The sequence below is a fragment of the Macaca fascicularis genome, chromosome 19, assembly GCF_037993035.2.
Source record: "Macaca fascicularis isolate 582-1 chromosome 19, T2T-MFA8v1.1".
Lineage (NCBI taxonomy): Eukaryota > Metazoa > Chordata > Mammalia > Primates > Cercopithecidae > Macaca > Macaca fascicularis.
The window spans coordinates 52,980,183-52,994,774 of NC_088393.1; the positions used below are offsets into that span (position 1 = coordinate 52,980,183).

The following is a 14,592-nucleotide window of genomic DNA, read 5'->3' on the forward strand; positions in this document are numbered from 1 at the left end:
AGGGCAGGAGTGCAGGTGGAGTCAGCAGGTCCCCATGATGGCCCTCATTGAGAACTTCGCCCTTGTCTCCCACAAGCTCTGACTCCATTCCCAGTGGGCACCCAGCACCTCCGACCCCTCCACAGCCCCCAAGCCAGCCTCTGTCAGAGGCAAATTCTCAGAGTGAGGGTTCCCTGTCACTTGAGTGAAGGTTCCCTGTGGCGTGACCTTGGGGGATGTCATTGCCCTTTCTGTCCCCATCCACCCCCTCAGTGGTTCTGTTGGCCAGGACTTTGGCCTAGACAAAGGATGGGGGTGGTGGCTGTGGAGCGGAAGTGGGTCTCAAATGCTATAAAGCCTCTCTATGCCTGTCCAGAGCTGGTGAGGACAGCCCGCGAGTCTGGTAAGAGAGGGACCCAGGGTGCGGGGGCAGGGGGGCGTCAGCAGGGAGAGGGCAAAGATCGATAAAGTAGGAATTGTAGGAGGCACAATGTTAGAAGCCCGTGTTGGAACTGTGACTTTGTGTGAGTGTGTGTGTGTGTGATGGAGTCTTGCTATATTGCCCAGGCTAGACTCAAACTCCTAGGCTCAAGCAATCCTCCTGCCTCAGCCTCCGCAGTAGCTGGGACTATAGGTGCATCACCACACTCCGTAAATCACAGAATTTAGAAATGTAGACTATTTGAACCTCTGCTTAGAGTTGGGTGTCTGAGGAGGGGAGGATCCCTTGAGCCCAGGAGTTTGAGGCTGCAGTGAGCTATGATCTTGCCACTGTGTTCCAGCCTGGGTGACAGAGAAACCCCATTTCTAAAAAAGAAAAAGGGCTAGGCATATTGTCTCACGCCTGTAATCCCAGCACTTTGGGAGGCCGAGGCGGGTGGATCACCTGAGGTCAGGAGTTCAAGACCAGCCTTACCAGCATGGTGAAACCCCATCTCTACTAAAAATACAAAAATTAGCCAGGTGTGGTGGCGCGTGCCTGTAATCCCAGCTACTCCGGAGGCTGAGGCAGGAGAATTGCTTGAACCCGGGAGGCAGAGGTTGCAGTGAGCCCAGATCATGCCACTGCACTCCAGCCTGGGTGACAGAACAAGACTCAATCTTGGGGGAAAAAAAAGAATGAAAGAATTAAAAAATCTAAAAAAGAATTGTAGGCTGGGCGCAGTGGCTTACACCTGTAATCCAAACGCTTTGGGAGGCCGAGGTGGATGGATCACTTGATGTCAGGAGTTGGAGACCAGCCTGGCCAACATGGTGAAACCCTGTCTCTACTAAAAATACAAAAATTAGACAGGTGTGGTGGTGCATGCTTGTATTCCCAGTTACTCAGGAGGCTGAGGCAGGAAAATCACTAGAACCCGGGAGACAGAGGTTGCAGTGAGCCAAAATTCTGCCATTGCACTCCAGCCTGGGCAACAGAGCAAGACCCTGTCTCAAAAAAAAAAAAAAAAAAAGAATTGTAGACCATTTGCTTGAGCCGTTCTTTCTCCAGGGATCAGATTTAAACCTCTTTCTGATGTAGCTTCCTCATCTCCTACGTGTGGATGATGATATTGTGCCCTGTGCATGTTCTTCGTAACCAAAAGTGCCTCCCTCATAGGGCGGGTGAGAACTCAATGAGCAGATGCAGGGACATGAGGTCTGACTTAGGGCTTTTGATCTAGTGTGGGTCCTTAATGGTGTCTGCAGAGCACCTCCCTGCACTGACTCAGGCTTAGCAAAGGGCGGGGGCTTTGCTGTGTTCCTGCTGGGCCCAGAACTGTTTAGGTGCTCAAGAAAGCCTTCTAGGCTGGGCTCAGTGGCTCACGCCTGTACTCCCAGCACCTTGGGAAGGCCAAGATGGGAGGATCGCTTGAGCCCAGGAGTTCCAGACCAGCCTGGGCAACAAAGCAAGTCCCCCATCTCTACAAAAGAATAAAAATTAGCAGCCAGGCATGGTGGCTCACGCCTGTAATCCCAGCACTTGGGGAGGCCAAGGCAGGCAAATCACTTGAGGTTAGGAGTTCAAGACCCGCCTGGACAACATAGTGAAACCTCATCTCTACTAAAAATACAAAACTTAGGTGGGGCGCAGTGGCTCACACCTGTAATCCCAGCACTTTGGGAGGCCGAGGAAGATGTATCATGAGGTCAGGAGTTCAAGACCAGCCTGGCCAGCATGGTGGAACCGCCTCTCTACTAAAAATACAAAAAATTAGCCAGGCATGGTGGCAGGCACCTGTAATCCCAGCTCCTTGGGAGGCTGAGGCAGGAGAATTGCTTGAACCCCAGAGGCAGAGGTTGCAGTGAGCTGAGAACACACCACTGCATTCCAGCCTGGATGACAGAGCAAGACTTCATCTCAAAAAAACAAAAACAAAAACAAAAAGCAGCCAGGCGTGGTGGCGGATGCCTGTAATCCCAGCTACTGGGGAAGCTGAGGCAGGAGAATTTCTTGAACCTGGGAGGTATGGGTTGCGGTGAGCCAAGATCGCACCATTATACTCCAACCTGGGTGACAGAGTGAGATTCCGTTTCAAAAAAGGAAATTAAAAAAAAAAAGAATTAAAATGTCAAAATCAGGAGTAGAATCACAGGATGTTGGAAAGTGAGGCCCAAGAAGGGGGCTGTGTCCAAGTCCATGCATGGGAAACTTGACTTGGACACCGAGTACACGCAGAGCAGGATCTCAGTCCCCCCACCAGAGTGGGGCGTGACCACAGGAACAGCCGCCTCCAGTCAGCCTGCCATATGACCCCCACTCAATGTTCCAGGTCTCCCGACACCATGGGCACACGATTCCTCCTGGCTCTGTGTCTCGTCCTCCTGGTACTGGGATTCGGTGAGTGGGGAGGCGAATGAGCTCCAAGCATCTTCTCAGCTCAGGCCCTTCTTACCCCTGCCTCTGCCCTCTCCCCTCATTCCTGCCTCCTTTCCCCCTGCTGCAGCCCCATGGGCTCCCCTGACACACTCTCCCCCTGCAGAGGTCCAGGGGGCCCAACTCCCCCAGCAAGATGAACCGCCCAGCCCGGCCTTGCTCAGCCGGGTGCAGGAATCTCTCTCCAGTTACTGGGAGTCAGCAAAGGCAGCCGCCCAGAAGCTGTACGAGAAGACATACCTGCCTGCTGTAGACGAGAAACTCAGGTAGCACCTGCCCCTGGAGAAATGGGGTCTGGCCCGTACCACCGACTGTATCCGGGACCCAGAAGTTCAGGCCCCAGCCCCTCCTCCCTCAGACCCAGGAGTCCGGGCCCCCAGCCCCTCCTCCCTCAGACCCAGGAGTCCGGGCCCCCAGCCCCTCCACCCTCAGACCCAGGAGTCCGGGCCCCCAGCCCCTCCACCCTCAGACCCAGGAGTCCGGGCCCCCAGCCTCTCCACCCTCAGATCCAGGAGTCCGGGCCCCCAGCCTCTCCTCCCTCAGACCCGGGCCCCCAGCCCCTCTTTCTCCCTCAGACCCAGGAGTCCAGGCCTCAGCCCCTCCTCCCTCAGACCCAGGAGTCCAGGCCCCCAGCCCCTCTTCCCTCTAACCCTCTGTGCTTTCTCCCCAGGGACTTGTACAGCAAAAGCACAGCAGCCATGAGCACTTACACAGGCATTTTTACTGACCAAGTTCTTTCTGTGCTGAAGGGAGAGGAATAACAGCCAGACCCTCCATCTGTGGACAAGGGGAGAGTCCCCCGCTCCCCTGATCCCCCAGGTTCGGACTGAGCTCCCCCTTCCCAGTAGCTCTTGCATCCTGCTCCCAACTCTAGCCTGAATTCTTTTCAACAAAAAATACAATTCAAGTTGCTTCTCATGGATGGCACTGCTTTTCTGAGGACTCAGGGGCCAAGATGGAGGGGCTGACTCAGTCCAGCCAACATTTAATCAGCACCTACTGTTGTGTATGGAGCCCTAACCCATGGGTCCGTGGGAATAAAACAGTGAATAGTAACAGTAAATAATCGAAACAGCAATTAGAACTGCTCTTTATTGAAGTCCAGCTTTCTCTCTCTCTCTCTCTTTTTTTTTTTTTTTTGAGGTTGGGTTTCACTCTGTCACCCAGGCTGGACTGCAGTGGTGCAATCTCAGCTCGCTGCACCCTCCGCCTCCAAGGCTGCAGCGATTCTCTGTGCCTCAGCCTCTGGAGTAGTTGGGATTACAGGCATGTGCCACTGTGCACGGTTAATGTTTGTATTTTTAGTAGACACAGGGTTTCCCCATGATGGCTAGGCTGGTCTCAAACTCCTGACCTCAAGTGATCCACCTGCCTCGGCCTCCCAAAGTACTGGGGTGACAGGTATGAGCCACCGCGCCAGGCCAAAATCCGGCTTTCTCATTTGTAAAATGACACATCATAGACACAGGTAGTCCACAGTGGCCTCTGACAGTCTCCAGTTGTTAACAGTGGATGGTATCCAGGTTCTTGGCGTCTTGAACAAAGAACTGAACAAAACAGACAAAGCAAGGAAGAAATGAAGGGATTTATTGAAAATGAACGTACACTCCACAGTGTGGGAGCGGGCCCAAGCATATGGGTTCAAAAGTCCTGTTACAGAATTTTTGGGAGTTTAAACTCCCTCCCTAGAGGATTCCCCTTCCACTGGTTACTTCCCGTACACCCTATGTAAATGAAGAGGATGAAGAAAAGTTACAAAGTTATTTACCGCCTACAGGAGAGGATGTTTCCTGTTATAGCTGAAGTGAACTGGCCTTATGTTCCCTGCCTCCAGACCCTATTTTCCTGCCTCACAGTTGCTGGACTAACACATTTTTTATTTTATTTATTTTGTTTTGAGATAAGGTCTTGCTCTGTTGCCCAGGCTGAAGCGCAGGGGTGAGATCTTCGCTTACTCTAGGCTTGACCTCTTGGGCTCAAGAGATCCTCCCATCCCAGCCTCCTAAGTAGTTGGGACTAGAGATGCCTACTGCCACACCTGGCTAATTTTTTGTATTTTTAGTAGAGACGGGGTTTTGCCATGTTGCCTAAGCTAGTCTCCGATTCCCAGGCTCAAGCGATCTGCCCACCTTGCCCTCCCAAAGTGCTGGGATTACCGGTGTGAACCACTGCACCAGGCCTGGGCTGACACTTTAAATGTGCCACTGCAATCAGGTATAAAGGTCCCGTGGCAGAGGGGAGAATGGTGCTCAAGTCAGTGCTGCATTGGGCGGGACCTAAGAAGACAGACCTCTAGGGCTGGCACAGTGGCTCACGCCTGTAATCCCAGAGCTTTGCTTGGCCAAGGTGGGCAGATCATCTGAGGTGAGGAGTTCAAGACCAGCCTGGCCAACATGGTGAAAACACAAAAATAAAACACAAAAATTTCTCTAATAAAAACACAAAAATTAGCCAGAGTGGCCTGCGCCTGTAATCCCAGTTACCTGGAGGCTGAGGCAGGAGAACTGCTTGTACCCAGGAGGCAGAGATCGGGCCACTGCACTCTAGCCTGGGCAGCAGAGTGAGACTTTGTCTCAAAAAAAAAAAAAAAAAAGAAAAAAAAAGAAAAAAGAAAAACTTATTTTAAAAAAATGCAAGTAAAAAGCACAGAAGGCAGAAGGTGCAAATAAGCAGAGGCTCCATGGTCTGAAGGAGGCCACTGCTGGGACCATGAATGAAGGGGGCTGGGGGCCGAGATTCCTGTATCCTGAGGGAGTCCAGGGTGGTCCTGCTCCCCAAGTCCCATGGGTGGGGCTATTGGTCTCTGGAGATCCACGGCTTGTGTTTCTCCTAATCTGCTTGGCATTAACCTCCAGCCAGGCTTTCAACACCCTTGGGGCAGTTTTCCCAGGTCCTGGGGCTGGGCAGCTGAGTCCAGTAAAAAACAGGGGCCCTGGAGAGGGACTGTGGGCAATGCCCCCGAGTCCCCGGGGCCTGGGAAGAACGGAGGCTGCCAAGCGCAGGAGGTGGTGGGGAGGGGGAGACCCTGGAGTAACAATCCCTGCTCTGTCCACTTGGTTCCCACGGACTCGAGCCAAACCAAAGCACTGCCCGGACCAGTTCCGCTTCCAACCAATACTGGTGCTGGCCTCAGACTCCTCCTTCCTTTCTCAGAACCCCATTCCCCTCAGGGGCCCCAGAGTCCAGGCCCCTAGATTCTTCTTCCCCTAGGACTCAGGAGTCTGGGACCCCCCAATCCCTTCTCCTCAGGACCTAGAAGGTTGGATCCCCAGTCCCCTTCTCCCTTAGAACCTGAAATCACAGCCCTTGATCAGTATTTTGCGCCCCCTAGTGGAGAGAACAGTGGGTCTATCATGTGACTTACAGTAGGAATGGCAGAATTTTTTACTTACTATGATTCTTAACTTTTTAAGAGACAGAGTCTCACTCTGTCACCCAGGATGGAGTGCAGTAGTGTGATCACAGCTAATTGCAACCTCGAACGAACTCCTGGGCTCCGGCATCCCTCCCACCTCAGCCTCGGAGTAGCTGGACCACAGATGGATGCCACCACACCGCCTAATTTTTTAAATTTTTAGTAGAGCTAGGATCTCGCTATGTAGCCAAGGCTGGTCTTAAACTCCCAGGCTCAAGCGATCCTTCTGCCTCAGCCTCCCAGAGTGCTAGGATTACAGGCATGAGCCACCAAGCCTGGACAGAATGGCAGAATTTATTTGGTCACTCAACAGAGCGTAGGAAGGCTCTGCAGGGAACCTGGCTCCACAGGAGCCCTGTCCAAGATCACACTTTTCATCAGAAGCTGAGACCTCGTCATGCTCCAGCACATTGGCCCTTGCAGTGTATGAGACTTGGACGGCACATTGGGGCAGTTTGTATTTATAGCCTAGAGCACAGTTGGGGTTGCAGTGAGGCTGGTGAAAGTTTCAAAGCCCCTCACTTGGCCGGGCCCAGTGGCTCACGCGTGTCATCCCAGCACTTTGGGAGGCCGAGGCAGGCAGATCACGAAGTCAGGAGATCGAGACTATCCTGGCTAACACAGTGAAACCCCGTCTCTACTAAAAAAAAAAAAAAAAAAATTAGCCTGGTGTGGTGGCCGGCGCCTGTAGTCCCAGCTACTTGGGAGGCTGAGGCCGGCGAATGGTGTGAACCTGGGAGTCGGAGCTTGCGGTGAGCCGAGATGGCGCCACCGCACTCCAACCTGGGGCAAGACTCTGTCAAAAAAAAAAAAAAAAGGGCCCCTCACTTGCCTGGGCTTTCCATGGTCCTCTACCTAAATTTGTACAAGTAATTTTGTACTTTTTTTTTTTTTTTTTTTTTGAGACAGTTTCCCTCTTGTTGCCCAGGCTGGGAGTGCAATGGCATGATCTCGGCTCACTGCAACCTCTGCCTCCCGGGTTCAAGCGATTCTCCTGCCTCAACCTCCCGAGTAGCTGGGATTATAGGCATGTGCCACCACACTCAGCTAATTTTGTACTTTTAGTAGAGACGGGGTTTCACCATGTTGGCCAGGCTGGTCTCAAACTCCCGACCTCAGGTGATCTGCCTGCCTCGGCCTCCCAAAGTGCTGGGATTACAGGCGTGAGCCACCGCGCCCTGCTGAGGCATGAAGTTTTCTAAGGTTCCTTCTTGCCCTGTGTTAGCCCTCAGAGAGGTAAGTCACTCACCTTCTGCACTTAGAGAGCCTCATACTTTCTTTCAGCAATAATCCCCAGGGCAGTGCTGGAGATATAGCAGTGACCACAACAGTCCAGGGTCAGCCCGCCCAGTTGGGGAGACACACCCACCCCTGACAGTGATGACACAAAGTGAGCAGGGGTGGGGTGGAGCAGCTGAGGAGGCAAGGGAGGATGGGAAAGCAACCCAGAGAGAGCTTCCTAGATCGAGAGCTAGTATTACAGAGCTGAGACCTAGAGGAAAGTGGAGGAAACCGATAATAAAATGATAATTAAACATTTAGAATATCCCAATGCAAAGCTTACTCTCTTTCCAGGTAATATATAAAGTTCATAATCACAGCGCCCCGAATATTGACCACTTAAGCATGAGGCCCAGGGCCTGATGTTTTACATTCGCGATCTAACTACGTCTTCCCAATAACACAGGGGGGCAAAACGGGAAGACGAATAATGAGTACGATTATAATCCCTAGTTTATAAAAGGGGAGAAACTGAGGCTCAGAGATGTCACTTGTCACCAGTCTGGCCAACACGGTGAAACTCCGTCTCTACTTACAAAAAAAAAAAAATTAGCCAGGCGTGGTGGCGCGCTCCTGTGATCTCAGCTACTTGGGAGGCTGAGGCAGGAGAATCACTTGAACCCGGGAGGCCGAGGTTGCAGTGGGCCGAGATCGCGCCATTGCACTCCAGCCTGGTGGGCAGAGTGAGACTTCATCTAAAAAAAAAAAAAAAAAAAAAAGACAGAGAGTGAGAGAGAGAGATGCCACTTGTCCAGGATCTCTTATCCGGTCAGTAGCACCACAAGGATTTGAACCCTGGCCAGACGTCCACCCAATTTCACGTGCGAAGAGTTAACGGCCTCCTAGAGTCTTGTCCTCTCTGGGCCTCCGTAACACCCTCTCCAAGCCAGGGATCTCCCAGCACATGGCCGGGTTTAGAGCTGTACGAAGACACACAGCTAATGAAAAACTGTGGAATTCTCAGAGCCTGTGAAGCCTAGTCCAGGGATGCGAGGTTTGGACCACTAAGGGAACGCGCATGCGTGCTAGGCAGGGCCGACCGAAGGCTTCGGGGTGTATCATAGGGTCTCATCGCAGGTGTGTTGGCCGTAAGACCCCTGGAATTGGAATTCTAAATACACAGAAAGGCTATGAGCTCAGGAGACTTGGACGAAAGAGTTGTGTTAGGAAGAGGGGTCAGAAGACAAGGGTGCTGGGCAAAAGGCTTGCTCTTCGACTCCGAATACGGTGGCCAGAAAGGTTTCTCTGACGAAAGAGGGGCGTGGTTCGAAGCCGTACTGTGGCCGGTAAAGCTCAAGAAACATGGAACGAAAAGGACGAAAAGAATCGGCAGGGAGAAGCGGACAGGATGGCCCGAAAGGCTCATATAACCGAAAACATGGGTTAATGTGAAGGGGCGGAAGAGACAACTTATGGGAGGTGCATGCTGGCAGAGAAAGTCCTGGAGTTCGGAACATACAGTGTTTCTATTAGGTGGAAACAGCCTGCGGGAAAGGAATACGGTGGCCAGGTTGGTCCTTTCACAGCCGAAAGCGGCCTTTCTGAGAGGCGTGGCTGCGGCACTCTTGCCGGATACGGTGGCCCGGCGGGGCTAGAAAGCATGAAATCTCGCGCGATTACGCTGCGCCGTCGGGGACGGGGCGGGGCTGGCGGCGGGGGCGGGGACCCGGAGCGGGAAGATGGCGGCGGCGCAGGAGGTGGACGGGGCCCGCAGCGCCGTGGTGGCGGCCGGGGGAGGCGGCTCCGGTCAGGTACGGAGGCCGAAAGGGGACTGAGGGGGTTCTTCCCCAGTCGGGGGGCCTCCCACGGGGCGTGTCCTGCTTTTTGTGGTGGAATCCAGTGCAGTGGGGGCCCCTTGCCCAGAGGGACCTTGAATACCCGGCCCAGGGAGGGCCGGACCGCCCGGGAGGCCGGACGGTGCCGCGAACGGGGCCCTGTTGCGTGTCGGGTCCCCTGCGCGCTCGCGCCGGGCTGCCACCAGCCTTATCGCTCGAGCCGGGAAGACACTGGCTCGGAGGGGCGCAGGCTTGTGCCTTGGCGCGCTGGCTTCTCGACTCCGCGATTCCAGGCTCTGAGGCCGTTTCTAGAGTGATCTGGTGTTCAGGTTTCGTTGTAGTGCTGGAGGTGTGCGCAGTGATTAATTGAGAGTTTTCTAGCTCTGGGGAAGTCAGGATAAGCAGGGCATGGCCGACAGACCCATTTTACAGACGGGAATCCAAGGAACAGTGAGACTAAGGCGCTTCCAGAAGGTCATCCCGGTTAGGTTTGTAACTTTATGTAGAAGTTACAAGACATTGCTGACACAGGGACTAGTATGGATGTGCTTTTAACATGAACTAGGCCTATAGGTTAATTAGTCCATGTACGGATGACTTCTGACCCACTGCTGCCTTAACACACTGCAGAGCATACCATTTCAGGCAGCTACCGTTCAGGCATTTGGGGAATAGATGGAGACATCAAGGTGCTGTCGACCCACCCACTGGGATGTCACTGACATGTAGGAGGCAGCTCAGGGGAAAGGAGTGCGGGTTGAGAGGGGAGAATGAAGCTGACTCTCTGTATGACCTTGGGCAAGTTCCTTTCCCTCTTTAGGCCTTTATTTCTCCCCTGTTAACTGCAGAGGTTGGACAGGAGGGCCAGCCATATCCCTGCTGTCATGGGACGGGGAGAGGAGACTGACATGTAAACAAACAGTTATAATCCTGAATGATTAGGTTGGTGACAGAAGTCTGTGTCCAGGGACTGGGGGAGCCCAGAGAAGGAGCAAGTGGTATTACCTGGGGAGGACACCTGGATGAAGTTAGTGTGATAGAGCCCACTATATCTGCTCTGAATCTATTCAGCATTCTCAGCCAGAGCCTGGCCTCAGGGACAGCTCAGGAAATGTGTGTTGAGTTAGTGCTGGAATGAAGGCTCAGTTCCTGTCTTCAGGGGTTTTCTAGTCTTGCTGAAAGGAGGTCGTTTTCCCTCTGGGTTTCTGTTGATTATTGGGTTGGTGGTGGATTGAGAGACCAGGGCCCAGGTTGTTCTGATTGCCCTGAGCTTCCAAATGGCACTCTGATCTTCTCTTGTACCAACTCTGCTTAAAAACAATCAAGACTTACCCCTTTGCCTTTAGGACAAAGTACAAATTCTTTTATAAATCACAGCCTCGCATGATCCGACTCTTTTTTTTTTTTTTTTCTTTTCTTTGAGACCGAGTCTCGCTCTGTCGCCCAGGCTGGAGTGCAGTGGCCAGATCTCAGCTCACTGCAAGCTCCGCCTCCCGGGTTCCCGCCATTCTCCTGCCTCAGCCTCCCGAGTAGCTGGGACCACAGACGCCCACCACCTCGCCCGGCTAGTTTTTTGTATCTTTTAGTAGAGACGGGGTTTCACCGTGTTAGCCAGGATGGTCTCGATCTCCTGACCTCGTGATCCGCCCGTCTCGGCCTCCCAAAGTGCTGGGATTACAGGCTTGAGCCACCGCGCCCGGCTGATCCGACTCTTTTCTTCAGACTAGACTAGGATTTCTCGAGCTCGGCACTGTCAACATTTTGAATTGGATAATGTTTTGTTTGGGGGACTGCCCTGCATATTTTAGGATGTTTAGCAGCATCCCTGGCCTCTACACACTAGATGTCAGTAGCTCAGTAGCATCCACGCCCCTCCCCAGTTGTGACAGCCATAAATGTCTCCAGACATTGCTAAACGTTCCAGGAGCAGGGGGGCAAAGTCATCCCTGCATGAGAACCACTGCGCTAAAGGGGATCCACTGCTCTGAAACCTATTTTATTTCTAAACCTCTTTTATTGCCTCTCAGTCTCTTTCCTCGCAGTCTATGCACAGATCTCTCCCCTCTTTAGTTAGTTGATTGTGTTAGTCCTACAGATTTCAGATGTTCCCTCCTGCAGAAAGCCCTCTTTGACTGTCTGGGATCCTCTGTGCCAGGCCTGCACCAGCTGGGTTTCACTGTCTGGGGACTGGTCTCCTCCACTGGACTGGGAGCCCCAGGAGGGCAGAGCCGGGACTGCCTTGATCACCACTACTTCCTTAGCACCACTCAGCTCAGGGTTGGGCACAGAGGAGGTGCTCAGTGTTTGTAGAATGAGTAGATCTTGAAACAGAGGCTGGGCTGAGGTGAAATTCCCTGATGCGCAGTGGTGGATTCAGGTAATCAGTGAAGACATGCCGTAAAATGTAGCTTCCTCCCGCTCTTGCCTAGCCCTGGTGGTCTTAGCTGCTTCTTGGGCCCCTTAGCAGATGTTGCTGGGCATTGTGTGTGCGCGTCGATCTGCAGATCCAAGAGCAGAACTAACTGTGTCTTAGTCACTGATGTGTCCACAGCCACTGCCACCCTTCTCCCATGCCCAGGGCCTAGCACACAGCAGGCAGACCCTCGGCCCAGTCTCCTGCTTTAGCCAGCATGCTCCTATAGCCAGGAACTCAGCTTTGCCGTTCATTCCTTCAGCGAATACAAATTGAGTCTACTACATGCTAGGCCTTGTGCTGATGCTGGGGATACAGCTGTGAACAGAATAGGTGCTGCCCTCTTGAAGGCCCTTATCCTTGTGTTCTAGTTGGAGCTGAATTTGTAGGGGAAGCACAGACAGGGACACACAGTGAACAAGATAAATAAGAAAAACAGCAGTTCAGATGACTCTGTGTGCCATGGACAGAAATAAAGCTGGGATGGGAATAGGAAGTGAGGGGTGGGTAGAAGAGTTGCAATTAAATAGGGTAGTCTAGGAAGGCCTCTCTGAGGAGGTGATGCTTGAACAAAGACCTGAAGGAAGTGAGAGAGGGAGTCCCAAAGATACGAGGGAAAAGCCTTTCAGGCAAAGGAACAGCCATTGCAAAGGCCCTGAGGTGGGAGGTGCCTAGTGTGATGAAGGAATGTCAAGGAGATTGGAGCAGGTGAGGGGAGAGGAGTGGCTGGGGACAGATGCAGATTATGCCAGGCTTTGGAGGCCTTGGGGAGGACTTGGCCTTTACTCAGAGAAATAGGAGCTGAAAACTCTGTCACCACAATCTCATCTCACTGCAACCTCTGTCTCCTGGGTTCAGGCAATTCTCCTACCTCAGCCTCCCAAGTAGCTGGGATTATAAGCATCTGCCACCACACCCAGCTAATTTTTGTATTTTTAGTAGAGACAGGGTTTCACCAGGTTGGCCAGGCTGGTCTTAAACTCCTGACCTCAGGCAATCTGCCTGCCTCAGCCTCCCAAAGTGCTGGGATTTCAGGCATAAGCCACCATGCCCAGCCTTGTAGTATAATTTAGATGGTATAACGTTAGTTAACCTGTTGTCAGGGTAGAGTTCGTTGACTCCTGGTCCATTTATGCAGTTGTATGGTGCAGCCATCACCACAGTCTGGTCTGAGAAAGCTTCTGTCTCCTCAAAAAGTTCCCTTTTGCAGTCTCTGCTGCTCCCAGCCCTAGGCAGCCACAGAGGTGTTATCTCTGTAATTTTCTACAAATTTCTTAAACAAGGACCTAAACAACATCCAGTCTTTTGTGTCCAGCTTCTTTCATTGGGTGTAATGGGTTTGAGGTTCATGTTGTTACACAGATCTGCAGTTGTTCCTTTTATTTTATTTTTTACAACCTAGGATCAGGGAAATTTGGCCTTTGAGGAAATCCTAAAGTACATGCTCTCACTTGTTCCTTTTCACTGCTGAGTAGCAGTCCACAGACGTGACACAGTTTATTCTTTCATACCTCGAAGGATATTTGGGTTGTTTATAGTTTTTGGCTATTGCCAATAATGCTGCTATGAACGTTCATGTACAAGCTTTTCTGTGCAGTATTTCTTGTCTTTTTTTTTTTAGTAAAGAGAGACAGGGTCTCCCTGTGTTGGCCAGGCTAGTCTCCAACTCCTGGGCTCAAGGGATCCTCCTGCCTTGGCCTCCCAAAGTGCTAGGATTATAGGCATGAGCCACCACACCCGGCCATTGTTTGTTTTTGAGGCAGAGTCATGCTCTGTCGCCTAGGCTGTAGTGCAGTGGTGCGATCCTGGCTCACTGTAGCCTCATCCTCCAAGGCTCAATTGATCTTCCCGCCCCAGCCTCCTGAGTAGCTGGGACCACAGGCATGCACCACCACACCTGGCTAATTTTGGTATTTTTTATAGAGATGAGGTTTTGCTGTGTTGCCCAGGTTGGTCTTGAACTCCAGGGCTCAAGCAGTCTTCCTGCCTTGGCCTCCTGAAGTGCTGGGATTATAGGCATGAGCCACTGCGCCCAGCCTGGCTGCACATTTTCTGCCTCCTGGGTAGCCATTCAGGATGGGTTTGCTGGATTGTGTAGTAGGTGCACATATGACTCGTTAAATAACTGCCATATTTTCCGAAGTGGCTGCACTTTTCCTTTCCCCGTAGCAGTGTATGAGGGTTCCTGTTTTTCCACATCCCCGCCAGCACTTGTGATTGTCTGTCTCTCTGCTGATAGCCATCGTAATAGGTGTGAAGTGACATCTCATGGTGGTTTTAACTTGCCCTTCCGTGGGAAGGTTCCCAGCCAGACTGCCCATCACTAACAGGTAAGAGAAGAGACCTGGGAGTCAGCCAGACATAGCTTCAAATCCTGGCCTGGCATCAAATGTCCATTCCTGACCCCAAATCAGCTCAGACCCGTTGAAACCCATACTTGGGCCCCTAAATTTCCCAGGAGCTAGGCTGGCCGTGAGGAGAGGCCTTGTGCCTGTCTGATTTAGCTTCCGCAGCCGACCCCTGCTCCATAGATCTCATCAGAATGTGGCTTCTTCTGTCTCAGCCCAAGGGTCTCACCCAATGACCCAGACGCGAAAGGGAGCGCCTCAGGGAGACCTCTCTGACCACCCACTCCAAAGTGGATCCCTGTCCCCAACTCAGTTGCTGTCACTACCCCCTGCTTGTTTTCCATGTACCATTTTTTTTTTTTTTTTTAGACGGAGTCTCGCTCTGTCACCTAGGCTGGAGTGCAGTGACGCGATCTCAGCTCACTGCAAGCTCCGCCTCCCAGGTTCACACCATTCTCCTGCCTCAGCGTCCTGAGTAGCTGGGACTACAGGCGTCCACCACCACCTCACCCGGCTAGTTTTTT

At 52.4% G+C, this 14,592-nt stretch overlaps 2 protein-coding genes across 3 annotated transcripts in view; both read left to right on the forward strand.

The window, feature by feature from the left end:
* Positions 1–343: 343 nt before the first annotated feature.
* Positions 344–3,914, forward strand: APOC2 (apolipoprotein C2). The gene is made up of 4 exons (XM_015444652.4): positions 344–382; positions 2,733–2,800; positions 2,943–3,102; positions 3,507–3,914. The coding sequence occupies exons 2-4, from the start codon at positions 2,746–2,748 to the stop codon at positions 3,595–3,597; spliced, it is 306 nt and encodes a 101-aa protein (XP_015300138.1). The 5' UTR covers positions 344–382; positions 2,733–2,745; the 3' UTR covers positions 3,598–3,914.
* Positions 3,915–8,409: 4,495 nt separating this feature from the next.
* Positions 8,410–14,592, forward strand: part of CLPTM1 (CLPTM1 regulator of GABA type A receptor forward trafficking) — a 39,543-nt gene continuing 33,360 nt past the window's right edge. The window contains exon 1 of one of the 2 annotated variants that reach the window (XM_045380825.3): positions 8,410–9,042. In XM_045380825.3, coding sequence (XP_045236760.1) covers positions 8,956–9,042 — 87 coding nt within the window. In that variant the 5' untranslated portion in view covers positions 8,410–8,955. Of the gene's footprint in view, positions 9,043–9,194; positions 9,284–14,592 lie in introns of those variants that run through there. The other variant, XM_005595533.3, reaches the window with a different exon arrangement.